The following is a 16647-nucleotide window of genomic DNA, read 5'->3' as shown; positions in this document are numbered from 1 at the left end:
GAAATGTGGGCTAAAGATCATATCGGGACTTTAGAATGAAATCTCAGTGTGTACCTCAGCCAGTTCTCAAGGGAAAAAGTAGGCATTCTGTCAGAAGCACTCAAACATTTCCTCACAGAGGGCTTATGGGATGTTTACCTGGGAAATATCCTTTTAAAGCTTGCTCTCATCATGTATAAAATGATAAAAGATGAACTGTCAAATGAGCATACATCATTTGGGGCCACAGAATGGGGAAAAAGCTTTAGTAAAGCAAAGCCTTAATTAGCAGAAGATTCCTATGACTATCCAATTCAATAGTGAGATGTTTCTTTATAGAGTGATGCTTCATATTAAATGTCCCATCATTAGAATTAATTTCCTGTTCAATGGGCCAGCACTGATCCTAATGAAGTCAGTGGGTACACTTGAAAATGTTACAAGCATTCCATTATAATCCACCCTTAGCACAGAAAAAGCTCGTACTGGTCTCTCCTTAGAGAAAGTGAAGCAACACAATGTTGGAGCTATAGTGACTGAATCATTGGTTTGACTTGTCTGTCTTTTGATTTTCTTCTGCCAAAGGAAACCAAACTTCAGTTCTGTCAGGACTGGTGAGAAGAGATATCTTTGTAAGGGATACATGATGAAATGCTAAATGCTTACTCTGTTCATTAATTATTATTTTTTCTACAGATTGACACTTTAGCTGCAGAATACCCTGCTGTGACCAACTACCTCTACCTCACTTACAATGGACAGGTAATACAGGGGGAAATTCTATAAAGGTCGCCAAAGTTTGAGCGCCAAAATGCTGAGCACAAATTCTATAATAGCATCTGGGCACCCAGATTCTGTTATGGAACAGAGTATAAGTTTACATTTGTGTGCCAAAATTTAGGCACACTATCAAGTATGCATAAATGTGAACATATACAGTACATGTTGCATTATAGCAATATTATATGAGGGGAGTATGTGGTGCAGTGGTTAGAGCTACTGATCCGGCTATCGTAGCGGTTTTATGCAGAGCTTCTGTGCATCACACTTTTGGATTGTTTAGCTTTTCCACATATTTTCCACTCCAGGACTAGCAGGGACCCCTGAGGAAGACATTACGTCAAAACATGGACCGTGCTGGGTCCAACTCTCCCAGCGGACTGGGTCCTGAAGGTTTTAATGTGGATTGCTCTGTTGATTTTCTAATAAAGTCCATATCAGGAACATCGTGTCTTCACAATGTTTCTTTGGTTTTTCTTGAATTTCTTCTCTATGGACTCTCCAAGGTCTATTTTTTTTGCTTGTGTAGTGGTTAGAGCTACAGCCCCAGCACCCTGGGGTTGTGGGCTCAAAGAAACATAGAAACATAGAAATAGACAGCAGATAAGGGCCCACGGCCCATCTAGTCTGCCCACCTTAATGTCCCTCCCCTATCTTTGCCCTGTGAATAGATCCCATGTGCCGATCCCATTTGGCCTTAAAATCAGGCACGCTGCTGGCCTCAATCACCTGTAGTGGAAGACTATTCCAGCGATCAACCACTCTTTCAGTGAAAAAGAATTTCCTGGTGTCACCTCGTAGTTTCCCGCCCCTGATTTTCAACGGATGCCCTCTTGTTGTCGTGGGACCCTTGAAAAAGAAGATATCTTCCTCTGCCTCGATGCGGCCCGTAAGATACTTGAACGTCTCGATCATGTCCCCCCTCTCTCTGCGCTCCTCGAGCGAGTATAGCTGTAATTTGTCAAGCCGTTTTTCGTATGGTAGATCCTTGAGTCCCGAGACCATCCGGGTGGCCATTCTTTGCACCGACTCCAGTCTCAGCACATCCTTGCGATAATGCGGCCTCCAGAATTGCACACAGTATTCCAGGTGGGGCCTCACCATGGATCTATACAATGGCATAATGACTTCCGCCTTACGACTGACGAAACCCCTTCGTATGCAGCCCATGATTTGTCTTGCCTTGGACGAAGCCTGCTCCACTTGATTGGCAGACTTCATGTCCTCACTGACGATTACCCCCAAGTCTCGTTCTGCTACCGTTTTTGCTAGGATCTCGCCATTAAGGGTATAAGACTTGCATGGATTCTGGCTGCCCAGGTGCATAACTTTGCATTTTTTGGCATTGAAGTTGAGTTGCCATGTCCTAGACCATCGCTCCAGTAGGAGTAGGTCGTGCATCATGTTGTCGGGCACTGAATCTTCGTCTGTTGTGCATTTGCCCACTACATTACTCAGTTTGGCGTCATCGGCGAATAATGTTATTTTACCTCGAAAGAATAGGATTGGGCCCAAGACTGAGCCCTGTGGTACTCCACTAATCACCTCCATCATTTCGGAGGGGGTGCCGTTCACCACCACCCTTTGGAGCCTACCTCCAAGCCAGCTCCCAACCCATTTCGTCAATGTGTTACCTAATCCTATAGAACTCATCTTGCTCAGTAACCTGCGGTGTGGTACGCTATCGAATGCTTTGCTAAAGTCCAGGTACACGATGTCCAGGGACTCCCCAATATCCAGCTTCCCCGTTACCCAGTAAAAGAAGCTGATCAGGTTGGATTGGCAGGATCTCCCCTTAGTAAATCCATGTTGTCGGGGATCCCGTAGATTCTCCTCATCCAGGATCTTATCTAATTGGTGTTTGATTAGAGTTTCCATTAGTTTGCTCACTATCGATGTTAGATTCACTGTTCTGTAGTTTGCTGTCTCCATCTTTGAGCCTTTCTTGTGGAGTGGAATGACGTTAGCCGTCCTCCAGTCCAACGGGACGCTGCCTGTACTAAGGGAGAGGTTGAAGAGCGCGGACAGTGGCTCCGCCAAGACATCACTCAGCTCCCTAAGCACCCTGGGGTGCAGGTTGTCCGGCCCCATTGCTTTGTTAACCTTGAGCTTTGACAGCTCACCGTAGACACTGCTGGGCGTAAACTCAAAGTTACTAAACGGGTCAACTGAGCCAACCCTTGTCTGTAGCTGAGGGCCGAGCCCTGGCGCTTCTCGGGTGAAGACTGAGCAGAAGTATTCATTTAATAGTTGGGCTTTTTCCGAATCCTTTTCCACATAGTCTCCGTCTGGTTTCCTAAGACGTACAATCCCGCCTGAGTTTTTTCTTCTATCACTGGAGTTTTTTCTTCTGTTCCTTGTGACCTTGAGCAAGTCACTTAATACCCCAGTGCCCCAGGTACTTTAGATAGAATGTGAGCCCACGGGACAGATAGAGAAAAATGCTTGAGTACCTGAATAATTTGTAATCCGCATAGAATTGTAGGATATGCGGAATATAAATAAATAAATAAAAAAGTTACATATAGTATATAGCAATATTCTATAATTTACCTCTTGCAGTTATGTGCCACAAGCCAGATTCAGTAAATGGCACACAAAGTTAGGTGTTGTTGTGATGTGCACTTAGGGGTCCATTTATTAAGGTGCACTAACGGATTTAGCGCACATTAAAGCTTAGCATGCGCTAAATGCTAAGACATCCACACATATGTGTGACATCATCACATTGACTCGCAGACTTACAGATGTCCTCCAGCTGCGGCCCCGATTGTTGTATGCCCTGGCTTTATAAAGTTTACCTTACGCTCTACATCAAAATTTGGGCGACCTATACAGAATCTAGGTGTATGTGCTTTGCATGCTCACATTCTAAAATACCGCTGAACACATACAGTACAATGCACTTATATGTGTGAATGTAACATTCATTTGTAAGTTCTAATATTCTATAATCATAGCAAGCAAATGGTGCTTACATTTAGATGATAAGATTATACTGTAGAATGAGGGGGATAGCTTGTACTTACTGTGTCATAATCAAATATAATTACCCTGTGTGCTTATTATTAGCTTTGAAATAATCTCTTTTTAGACTTTTTAGCTATCAGATAAATGGTAAATTATTTCGGCTGATATCGTCCTTACTCTCATGTACTGTAGCATTGACAGTGTGTCCTTTTAATATTGGAGGTATAAAACTCTTGCTACGGGTACACCTTTTCCTAGCATCTGTCCTCTGCCTTGTAACTATGGTATGACCTCTTTTGGAGGACGTCCCTGCTATGAAAATCACAGAACATCTGTTGAAGTCAGCTGTCCATCTACTCTCATCAACAAAATCCTCCTATCTACCTTCCCTTTCCTTTCAATATACTTAATAGTACTTTATCTTGATGCCAATCATTGTTTCCTTCTTTTGTAAGCTTTAATATGACATCATAAATTTTGTCAATATTTTGCTATTTATTTTTATGCCACTGTGTAGGATGTTTTCCCATAGACCCACTTAGTTAGATTTTAAGACATACAGAAAACCTTGATGACTATAAAAATTTGCTGCTGAGAAATCTCCTAAATGCACTTCTCTTTCCTTTTAGGAGCACGACATCACTTTTGATGACCATGGCACGATGGTACTGGGATGTGGACCATATCACATTGGTATTGCAAATTAGATGTCTTTTATTTTGTATTATCCCTTCAAAGCTATTGCATATGGTATTATAATTTGCAGCTTGAGCCATAGCCTTTTTGCATAGATCAGTAGTTCCAAAATCAGTCCCCGGGGGCCCCGGCTAGTCAGGTTTTAGGATATCTGCAATGAAGATGTATGCGACAAATTTGCATGTCATGGAAGCAGTGCAAATCTTTCTCATGGATATTCATTGCAGATATACTGAAAACCTGACAAGTTGGGGGATCTCTGGGAAAGACTGGCAACCATTGAAACAGGCCACCGAGAGTAAGCCAATCCTATGACCACTGGATTGCTCAGCATCTTCAAAACGTCTAACTTTCAAGGCTTCGCCTCTCAGCCTGCAGTTAGGTGAATTGAGGGCATAATAGTACTGAGCAACAGTTATTAAAATTTGACAGTCTTGCTGATCTCTGTGAAATGAATTAGTAGTTTCAGTTTAAGTTATAGAAGGCAGATGCTGACTTTGTTACAGATCACTGCCACCTTTGTCCCTTTCAGGACACCCTAATTAACAAGCTCAGCAGAGATGTGAAATGTGGAGGGCTAGGAGAGCCAAATGGCTATCATATATTTTGTTCCTATGGAACAGGGTTGAGGAAGAGCACAAATGTGGACATTCCCCCCCACCCAATGAACACTCTCTCAAAAAGGACTAGATAGCTGCTATGTACAACTTTAAATTCCAATTTTTCTTTAAAATCAATACTAATAAGCACCTTGCAAAATAAATGCTCTAATAATTATTGTTCTAATATAGATAAGAAAGTTTATCCTCTGTGCTTTGCAGTGTTTCAGAAATAGACTTCATTTACCCTGTACTATTGAAAAGGTAATTGCTGTTTTGTCCATTTTGAAATTCTTTTCACACCTTGCTTGCAAGTGTAGCTAAGTATAGGCACGTAAATGAATGCCATATATAATATTACGCATCCTGAGTCTATCCAACATAACCAATAAACTCATGCATACCATATGAGTCAATTATATCCCTTTCCATAGGAAGTAATTTGTGACACTGCTAGAAACATGATTGTCCCTGAGGGTTATAGGAGCGTGCAAAAGAACAGCTTAAACAATTACAATTTAATTTCTTTGCAACTGCATCCCAGAGGCAAAAGGAGATAAAACAACTTGCCCAAAAGCCACAAAAGCTACTCAGTGATAGACGTGAACCTTGAACTCATGCCTCAAAACTTCTGAATCATCAACCTATGCTTTAGCTGCTATGCCAGGCACCCTCCCTCTAATGTTGCTAAAATCTGTAGTTATTGCAGAGGATGCTGGGTTAAACAGTTGTAATACTGGAGGCATAAAGGAGGCAATTTATATAAAGCTTTTTCCTGGTGGAAAAGATATTTTATGAAATTGTGTGGCTATTTCTGTGCATAAACCCTCGGATTCTATATATAGCAGCCAGATTTGTGTGCGCATGCAAATTAATTGAATAATGAGCCCTTAACTATCAATAATTGGGTGAAAACCAATTATCAACATTAATTGGCTCGTTATTCAATTAAGTTGCGCATGCACGCAAATTTGCACATGCAACTCAAATCACCATTTATAGAATTCAGGGATTTATAAATATAAAATACACAAGTACAGTACATTGCCTCTTTGGCCTTATTTAGCCAAACTAAAGCCCTTGGAATGAGTGTATGCTATCTTGGCATATGTGCTTATATGTATGGTTTATGACCTTTTAATTCAGAACTTATCTAAAATTCACTTTAAGGACAGCTATGCTAACTACTTTGAGCACATCTTCCAGTAACAAATTCCACAGCATAATTACTTGTTGAGGGTGAAAATACTTTGTGTGATTTGTTATAAATGTGTTACCAATTACTGTAGTTTCATGGAATGTCACCCCATGAAAAAGTTCTAAAAGTTGCTCTGTCTCTTTTCAAAATTTTAGTTCCAGCAGCCTAGTTCCATTGTGGTTAAAGTGGAGCCCACCTTTTGGAATAGAACCCCCTCCTCAAAATGTTGTCCAGTTATTAACTAATCTAAATCCCTTATCCCTGCACCACTGTGTCATCATCACATTGAGAATAGTGTTTTGCTTTGCCTCTGGGGTCTTGTGCGGAGGTTCCGGATTCAATATCCTACCTAATGGCCCATGTTTGGCTTCTCGATACTCTCTATTCCATGTTTCTATGTCATTGGCATTCACAGGTACTATGACAGCTGGATTATTGGCAGCAATCTCTTAGTGCTATCTAGATAATGTGTGAGGTCTGGATCCTATAAACCGGGTAGGCAAGTTAGCTTTGATGGTTTTAAAAAAGGTTTGGACAAATTCCTGGAGGAAATGTCTATAAGCTGTTATTAAGGTTGACTTGGAGAAAAGCCACTGCTTTTCTCTTGATGAAAGTAGCATGGAATCTAGTCATTTTCTGGAATCCTGCCAGATACTCAGGACAATTTCTTTGTCTGGGTGACCAGAAAATTGGATAGAGGGAGAGGGCGAGATGTGATGTATTTAGATTTTAGCAAAGCCTTTGACAGTGTTCCACACAAACGTCTAATAAATAAACTGAATCCCTCAGTATGGGCTCCAAAGTTATGGACTGGGTCAGGAACTGCTTGAGTGGAAGGCGACAGAGAGTAGAGGTCAATGGAGATCACTCTGAGGAAAGGGATGTTACCAGTCATGTGCCTCAAGGTTCAGTTCTTGAGTCTGTTCTTTTTAACAGTTTGTAAGTGATACATATTGCTGAAGGGCTGTCAGGTAAGATTTGCCTCTTTGTGGATGATATCAAAATCTGCAATAGAGTAGACACCCCTGATGGTGTGAATAGCATGAGGAAGGACCTAGCGAAGCTTGAAGAATGGTCTAAAATTTGGCAGCTAAGATTTAATCTTAAGAAATGCAAGGTCCTGCATTTGGATTGCAAAAACACGAAGAAACGTTTCCATTTAAGGGGTGAAGAACTTTTTGCATGAATGAGGAGCAGGACTTGGGAGTGATAGCATGTGATGATCTTAAGGTGGCCAAACAGGTTGAAAAGGTGATGGTGAAGGTTAGAATGATGCTAGGGTGCATAGAGAGAGGTATGGCTAGTAGAAAAAGGAGGTATTGATACCCCTGTATAAGACTCTGATGAGACTTTATTTAGAATATTGTGTACAATTTTGCAGACCACACCTTCAAAAAAGATATAAATAGGATGGAGTTTGTCCAGAGGAAGGCTACTAAAATGTTTTGTAATTTTGGTCATAAGACATTTGGGGACAGACTTAAAGATCTCAATATGTATACTTTGGAGGAAAGAGAGGAGAGGGGGGAGATACGATAGAGATGTTTAAATACCTACATAATATTATATGTTGTCACAAGTCTAGTTCAAAATGAATTCAAATTATTCATTAATAGACACCAAAGTGCTTAGTAAAAGTTGTATTAGAAAAATACCACGGGTGCTTCAGAATACCAGCTGGGTTGCAAGACACACGCTGGCTGGACTCTTCATTAGACCCATTCTGTTAGAACAATGATTTTGCAGCATAAGGAATAGTTAGCGTCTAACCGCGTATGTTTACTCTCACCCTATCCCTGATGAAAGGCTTGAAACGGGCTATCACGTCGGAGGGGTGTAGCTGCAAAGCAAGCTAAGTACATGGTTCGAAGTTTGAAATGTATTTAGCAGTCTAATAAGAAATATTAGAGAAAATAAAAATGATAAATACTAAGAATAAAAAACAAAAAGAAGAAGAAAAATATTATGAAATAGTACATAACAAATTTCCAGTAAAAAATGCTAACGGGTCTAATGAGGAGTCCAGCCAGCGTGTGTCTTGTGACCCAGCTGGTATTCTGAAGTGCCCATGGTATTTTTCTAGCTTGTTTGAGTACAACTTTTACTAAGCACTTTTGTGTCTTTTAATAAATACCTACATGGCATAAATTTGCATGAGGCGAGTCTCTTTCATTTGAAAGGAAGCTCCGGAATGAGAGTGCATAGGATGAAGTTAAGAGGTGATAGGCTCAGGAGTAATCCAAGGAAATACTTTTTTACAGATAGGGTGGTAGATGTATGGAATAATCTCACGGTAGAGATGGAGGAAAAAACCCCAAAAAATGTGTCTGAATTCAAGAAAGTGTGGGACAGGCACATGGGATCTCATAGCGATACTGTGGATGAGCAGACTGGATCGGCCATTTGGCCTTTATTTACCATCATCTTTCTCTATTGGCTACTGAACTTGATGAACCTTTGGTCTGACCCAATGTGACAGTTTTTATGTAGGTTAGTAAACAACCATCACAATTTCATTCGTAATGATTGATTCGCCAATAACAATGCATCCAAATCTTTTCCTCTGAGAAACACATCTGTAATGGAAGAGGAGAAAAAAACCCATAGAATTTCACATCGCACCTTGATGTATTTAACACATTTGTATACCACCTAAAATCTAGTCGGTTTTCAATATCAAAAACATTCATAAAATTCCGTAAAATCAACAAACATAGCAGCTCTACAGGGACCATGCCCCAAAGGATGTAAGATTTGCTAAAATGTTTTTCCCATTATCTGTCCATGGGTAAAATCTTAATACAACAGGCCATAGATGTTTGTGTTTCTGTGGGCATAACATGGTGGTAGAAAATAACAACACATAAATATTGAAGTTTCAAATGTTTGCACCTACAGTAGTTTCCTTCGTCTAAATATATCTGCACAAATAAACAGTACTATTAGTGAAGATTTAATGGGAAGATACACAGGTAGCTTCCCTTAGAAACTTAACTCAAAATACATGGATCCAAAAGCACCCACCTCTTGTAGGGGTCCTTTTACTAAGACGCGCTAACCGATTTAGCGTGCGCTAAAGATTAGCTTGTGCTAAATGCTAAGGCGCCCATTATATTCTATGAGCGCCTTAGCATTTAGCGAGCGCTAAATAGGTTAGCGTGCCGTAGTAAGAGGACCCCTTAATTCTTCATAGGATAGTGAAATGTTTGCGATCTTCTGCAAAACTGTACTGAGACTAGAGATTTTCTTTTCAAATGATCGCTAGTAGCTATCATTCATGGAAACATTAGGTCAAGGATGTAATTACCCCCTTCTGGAAATCTTAAGTTGCCTAATAAATTGGTAGGTCGAGATTTCAGATCTGCCATGTGGAATTGCCTCTGCTATTTATAGAGCTTGGGGCCTCTGTTCACACCTGTCAGTCTATGTAAAGGTAACACATGTGACTGTCCTTACTGGTCACTCCCTGCTGCTTTCTGACAAACAGCCAGGGATTCAGGCAGCCTGTGCCTTAATTTAATTCGACTCTGTTAACCCCACTGTACTTTTCTGCTGAGATGGTCGTTCCCCAGATAAACATTCAGCGAAATAGGTTGGAAAAGACCAGTGCTGCTTGTTCTATTTTGGTTCATTAAATGAACGAGTTTTGGGAGCTGCTGAACTTTACAACATTTAAGGGGGAAGTTACTAATAGGGGCTAGTTATTGCATAAAATGAGACCTTGCTCTAAAACAGGGATCTCAAAGTTCCTCCTTGAGGGCCGCAATCCAGTCGGGTTTTCAGGATTTCCCCAATGAATATGCATTGAAAGCAGTGCATGCACATAGATCTCATGCATATTCATTGGGGAAATCCTGAAAACCCGACTGGATTGCGGCCCTCAAGGAGAGACTTTGAGACCCCTGCTCTTAAATAACTTGACTTAACAGCAGCCCACATTGATTACTTCCTCCCCCCTTAATGCCATGTACTAATATGATACTATGGAAAGTAATGCCTGAAATGTATGTAGAAATTCTTTTCCATCTAGATGTTAAATCAGGGGTGGGCAACTCTGGTCCTTGATGGCCAGAATCCAGTCGGGTTTTCAGGATTTCCCCAATGAATATGCATAAGATCTATTTGCATGCACTGCTTTCAATGCATATTCATTGAGGAAATCCTGAAAGCCCGACTGGATTCCAGCCCTCGAGGACCGGAGTTGCCTACCCCTGGGTTAAATGCTGGTAGTTTGTAGAGACTCCGTTGACTGAAGGTTAGTGCAACAATACTCGTAAAGGAGAAAAAAGCGAGACTTTTCCATCACAACCACTTTGAAGTTGTAAACCATTCAAAATAAGGTATAAGGTCAGATGTCTTCATCACCTTGTGTATGAGATCCCTTTATTTCACAAATGGTGTTTTATGTGTAAGTCACATCATCACAATGGACCACTAGAACATAAGAACATAACATAAGAACATAAGCTGTACCTCTGCTGGGTCAGACCGGAGGTCCATCTCTCCCAGCAGTCCGCTCACGTGGCTGCCCATCAGGTCCAGGACCTGTAAAATAATCCTCTATCTATACCCTTCTATCCCCTTTTTCTTCACGAAATCATCTTCTTGAAACCCAATAGCGAACTCTGCCCTATCACACCCTCTGGAAGTGCATTCCAGATGTCCACCACCCTTTGGGTGAAGAAGAACTTCCTAGCATTGGTTCTGAATCTGTCCCCTCTTAATTTTTCCGAATGCCCTCTCGTTCTTGTAGTTTTTGAAAGTTTGAAGAACCTGTCCCTCTCCACTTTTTCTATGCCCTTCATGATCTTGTAAGTCTCTATCATGTCCCCTCTAAGTCTCCGCTTTTCTAGGGAAAAGAGTCCCAGTTTCTCCAATCTTTCCGCGGATGAAAGGTTTTCCATACATTTTATCAAGCGCGTCGCTCTTTTCTGAAGGAATACTGGGAAACGTATCTTGATATGAATATGTCCACAGATACCATGCACTTCAGGAACTGATACTGGTGACTAGTGCCATTTTCCCTCTGTTCCTATGCTGAACACTTCTAGCATAATGCTGTCGATATTATGCTATGGAAATTGCTATCTTTCAGAGATGATCTTAAAATAAGGTACAACGTGTAAATACTGAGGATCTTGTATCATCTGTCAAATCTGCATTGTGTATTTCTACACTCGGTAGTACAGCCTGATTCCTGAGTAGATTTATTCTGTAAAAATCTAATTCTGTTCAACTCCTTGCTCAGATAGAATGGCTGGTGTCTGATACAGCATCAGAATGTTCTTGTCATACTGTTCTTTAACAAACTGTTCTCTCTGTTACCTACTTTTGGCAGGCAGCAGTGTCGAGTTTGATTGGTGCGCTGTCTCCAGCATCCGCACCCTGCGTAACCTTGGCAAAAAGACAGTGGTGGTAAACTGCAACCCAGAGACAGTGAGCACTGACTTTGATGAATGCGACAAACTGTATTTTGAGGAGCTGTCGCTGGAACGCATCCTGGACATCTCACAACAGGAGGTAAAAAAAGAAACCAGTAAAGAGAAAAAAACATCCCGCATTTCAAAATCAAGTGCGTGCAGAGTTTAACTTCTTGTAGTAGCAGCACTTAATTTATTGTATATACTGCAAGATGACTTTTCACTTTGAGCATATGTGTTTTATAGGGTCAACATTATGACTAATGGATAATAAAAAATAAAGGATGACATACTTGTAATATGAAAGAAAAAAAATGTTACCTATAAATTTATATTTTAATTAGATCATGACTTGTGCAAACTTTGTATTATGTCTGGACAATTAGGACATCAATTACATTATAAAGTAAGTAGCACAAACTTTCTAGCCAATCTGAAAAACTAGCCAAACCTAGCACTATGCTTACCTTCCGCTAGCTAACTTAGGGCTGCTTTTACTAAGGTGCGCTTGCGTTTTTAGCACACGCAGGATATTACCGCGCGCTACGTGGCTAGAACTAACGCTAGCTCAATGCTGGCGTTAAGGTCTAGCGCGAGCGGCAATTCAGCACACGCTATTCTGTGCATTAATGCCCTAACGCACCTTAGTAAAAGGAGCCCTAAATGTTGTCCCAAACTCAGCATTTGACCTGAAAAATTGTCTACTCCATCTCCACTACCATCTACAGGGACCATGCCCCAAAGAATGCCAGATTTACTACTTCTGCTACTACTATTAATCATTTCTCTAGCGCTATACACTATATGCAAATATTATCTCTGTCCTAGTGGGCTCACAATCTTAGTTTTGTACCTGGGGCAATGGAGTGGCAAGTGACCTATCCAGGGTCACAAGGAGGCTACAGTGGGTGCTTTGGACGAGGGGATTAAAAGTTAAAAGCACAGTGTAGGGAATACATCCAAGCTTTTTGTTTTATTTTATTTATTTATGGACCAATCACATTTCACAAGGCAGATCACAGTATAAACATGCATAATACAATATACATAAAATACATATAAAAACACAAACAAATAAGCAACCATCACAAATACCTTAATATCCATATTTCATGTTACACATATTCAATGTGTATATCCATATGTGTATATCCAGTGCCTTAATATCCATGTTTCAAGTACACATATTCAATGCGTATATCCTGAAAACCGACTATGCCCAGGGTAGGCCCCCAGGCTCGGGTTACTGACCTTAATCCATCCTGCTTTTGCCATTTATCTAATAATCTCCTTAAAATCTCCAATGGCTAAATCTCACCTTGAGAAAGTGCTTCCAAATTTGTACCATAGATAATAAGTTTATTAAAAATCACCCTGTGTGAAGTACAAGAAATACAAGAAGGTGCCTATTTGTATTTATATAGAATGTAGAGATCAGAATTGAGATGGCCAGGTTGGGATGTGCCCAGCTTTAGTGGTATTTTAGAAAAGGATCTACTGACATAGAGCTTTTCAAAATTACTTGTTGGAATGCATGTGTATTAGCGAGTGGTACTGCGAGGGTAGGAGGCGCTCGGGGCGGTAGTATCCCCCCCGCCCCCTCCTCTCCACCTCCCCCCCACTCCTTCTGTGAAGAACTCTGATTTTTCAACATTAAGAGCAAGTGAAAATGAAAAGAAATATATGCTATGATTGGATGGTGAGGCTACATTTGGGATGTATCCCCTGTCGTGGTCCTCCAGGTCTCTGAGCATATTATTTTCTTATTGAATTTCATTTTTAATCAGTTAATATCTGTTCAGTGTGAGAAAGAATATGCAAGGGAGTTTCATACATATGTTTGTACACCTAAATACTAGCAGTTATACCTGTAACAGACAGTATTCTATATCTTAGTGCCTAAAAGCTTGGCCTGCCCTTGACCTACTCATGCTCCTCTCTTGTTCCCTCCCCCAATGGAGTTGGATACCATATAATTGGTGCATAAGTCATTTATGCACTTAACTACAAATCAGTGCCAATTAGTTCTTGTTGACACCAATTATTGAAACTTAATGCCAAATGGGATCAACATGTGGGATCTATTCACAGAGGAAAGATAGGGGAGGGTCATTAGGGTGGGCAGACTGGATGGGCCGTGGCCCTTATCTGCCGTCTATTTCTATGTTTCTAATTTAGCACCATTTAGCTAATTTACCCTTTTACAAAGCCACATGGCAAAAGCCCCAAAGCCTTTAAAATCCTTATGAGTTTTGGGGCAGTTACCACAATGGCCCGTGCTATCTGGCTTTGTAAAAGAGGTGGGTTAGTTATGTGGCTAAATGACTGGTGTGCACCTGATTGAGGCCCAGGTGCACTAAAGTCTCCAGTCGTCTAATGATCGTCGCTAAACCAGTTTGACTGGTTTAGCGACCGATCATATTTGCTAACCTGATGCACAAAATGGCTCACTGCTTGTTTTTCTGTGCGATCGCTCATTCTCCAATCTGACCATGCAAATAGGTCATTAAAATTAAAATGCCATGCAAACTAGACGACCGATCGATGCTCTAACATTACTTCACCGTGCACAAAAAATAGCAATCACTTTGACAGACCTGAAATAACCAACAGTAACTGACAGGTCTGCCTGGTTTTTTTTTTTTCCATTTTTTTAAATGGCACATATGTTGTACCTGTGTTACACATGCACAATATCTGCCCCATGAAAAAAAAAAGAGCTGAGCTGCTCCCTTCCCCGATGACAAGCTGCTGCACCTTTCCGACGGCAGGTCCTTGATGCCATCTATGCAGCCACAGACGATTACAGCAGCCCCCGCGACAGCGACACACCCAGAGAGACAGGAGGGATGCCTGCTCCCTCCTGCCTCAGCAACCCGGTTGTGCATCTGGACCACTTGAACCCTCCCTGACACTCCACCATGCTCCTCAATACCTCCCACCCTACACGAAGATCCCCTCTCCTGCCACCCCACCAACAAGACTCCAAAAGATAGCCCTGGTGGGCTGGTGGATTGGGGGGTCAGAATCCCTCCAGCCTAGCTCAAGCACCCCCCAGCCCCTCCCCCATATCTCATTGTAGAAGTCGGCAAGAGGGATGCCCACTCCCTCTTGCCAATAGGCCTGAATGGCCTGGATACCTTAAGCCCCTGCTATGTGAATGCCAGTTTTTCAGTTACTGGAGAGTTGGGATTACGTTCGACTTCTACAAAACTAATTTGCATGGAGTCTGTCGTACATCAGTCACCGTTTTAAATTTGCTCAATGAATCGGTCTAGTGAGACAATTTTTAGTGCATTTAGCCCTGAGTGCCTAATTCTTAGTGTCCTTTAAAGAATTTGGGATATAGTGACCAAGCAAATAACTCAGCGTTTTTAGAATATACATGTTGTACTGCTAAATTTCTTACTGAGTTGGGATTGGCTTTGGTGGTTAATTTATGTTTGTTTGTTTATGAGATTCTTGATATATCACCTTTATGTGATACAACCACAATAATTTACATATTCCATACAGGTACAGTATGTATTTTCTCTTTTCCAACTTTTTGGACTTTTAATCTGTTTCTAGGCTTCCAAGGAATGGAACAGCTTTTCATGGATTATTCACAATAGGCTCTCACGTCATACCAGTCTAGCTGATTTTCTAGCCTGATTTCCCTCCTTTCCTGAAATATTTTTTCTTTCCCTTTAGCAATGCGATGGTTGCATCATTTCTGTTGGTGGACAGATTCCAAATAACTTGGCAGTGCCTCTGTACAAGAATGGTGTGAAGATCATGGGCACCAATCCTCTGCAGATTGACCGGGCAGAAGATCGTTCCATTTTCTCAGCTGTTCTGGATGAGCTGAATGTGGCGCAGGCCCCTTGGAAAGCTGTTAATTCACTGGTATGAAGTATAAGAAAAGGTCAAAAACAGATGGGAAAAGTTTGAATGTAAACCAACTGGACAGTCATAAAACAAACAAAACAGTAGGAAAAATAATTCAGACTCGAACTCACTACCATACCAAGATCAGTTTTCAAAGAACTGCTGAACAAATCCAGGTTAATTTTATTCAATTATCTTTAGGGAAACACTGAAAAAATCACCTAAATCTAGTGAGTCAAAATCTGAATCAAGATATTTAGGATTGCATTTTATGTTCTTAGAACTACCTGTGTACACTTAGGGCCTGATTCTCAAACCAGTGTCCCAAGCGTGGGCGGCGGTAGGCATTCTACTGCCATCTAATGGACCAATCGGGATGCATGTTAAAAAAAAAATCAATGTGGTGAATGATGCCTACAGAAGTGCCTAGGCATGCCTACAGGTGTCTAAGGCTGGTGTAGGCAAGGCTTATGCCAGAAGTGGCATTAGGCGTCCGTAGACATGCCTAGGTGCTTCCAAAGGCACAAGTTAGATGCCTTAAATGTAGTCCTGTACAACGCTTCATTTTTAAACAAAGCTGAAAACAATTCTGTTCCAAGATGCATTCGATACCTAATTGCCCTTATAAGGGCTAAACACATGCTGACAGTAGAAGGCATCATCCTTCCCTTCCCTGTCGATTTTTCCTTAATTGTTCTCTTTTCTCAAAATATTGTAGTTCCTACCACTTTTTCCATTTGTTCCCGTTCGTCTTTGTCTAAGTATGCCACGTAGATTTTTAATTGTCAAATGCAAACCTTACTTTTGTTGAAAACTGTATTTTTATTGTATACCGCTCAGAAGTCTGATTGAGCGGTATAAATTTTTTTAAATGAAAATTGATAAATTTGAAACATTTAAGGCATCTGTCCAAAAAATAGACACGATTCTTGTCGCAGCACCTACCAATGATTGACAAGTAGGTGCCTACCATAGCAGGCGCCATTTCCAGAATCAGACCTTTAGTGACCCTTTTACTAAAATAAGCTATGAAATGGGTTTAGAATATTCTAATACAATACTGCCCCACATGCTAAGCCCATTTTCAGTGTGTCCCTAAAAAGGACTTTTTCAATTTTTTTTAATTTTCAGGTTG

The 16647-nt window shown here is 41.0% G+C and overlaps 1 protein-coding gene across 2 annotated transcripts in view; it reads left to right on the top strand.

Annotated features, from left to right (window-relative positions):
• The window catches only part of CPS1 (carbamoyl-phosphate synthase 1), a 189317-nt gene that overhangs the window by 107040 nt on the left and 65630 nt on the right, over positions 1 to 16647 (top strand). For both annotated transcript variants that reach the window (XM_033947173.1, XM_033947172.1), the window contains exons 23-26: positions 676 to 741; positions 4359 to 4422; positions 11561 to 11742; positions 15336 to 15530. In XM_033947173.1, coding sequence (XP_033803064.1) covers positions 676 to 741; positions 4359 to 4422; positions 11561 to 11742; positions 15336 to 15530 — 507 coding nt within the window. The remainder of the gene's footprint in view (positions 1 to 675; positions 742 to 4358; positions 4423 to 11560; positions 11743 to 15335; positions 15531 to 16647) is intronic.

Source organism: Geotrypetes seraphini, chromosome 5, assembly GCF_902459505.1.
Source record: "Geotrypetes seraphini chromosome 5, aGeoSer1.1, whole genome shotgun sequence".
NCBI lineage: Eukaryota > Metazoa > Chordata > Amphibia > Gymnophiona > Dermophiidae > Geotrypetes > Geotrypetes seraphini.
Note: the sequence above shows the minus strand (reverse complement) of the source record. Positions and strands in the feature narration are given on the sequence as shown.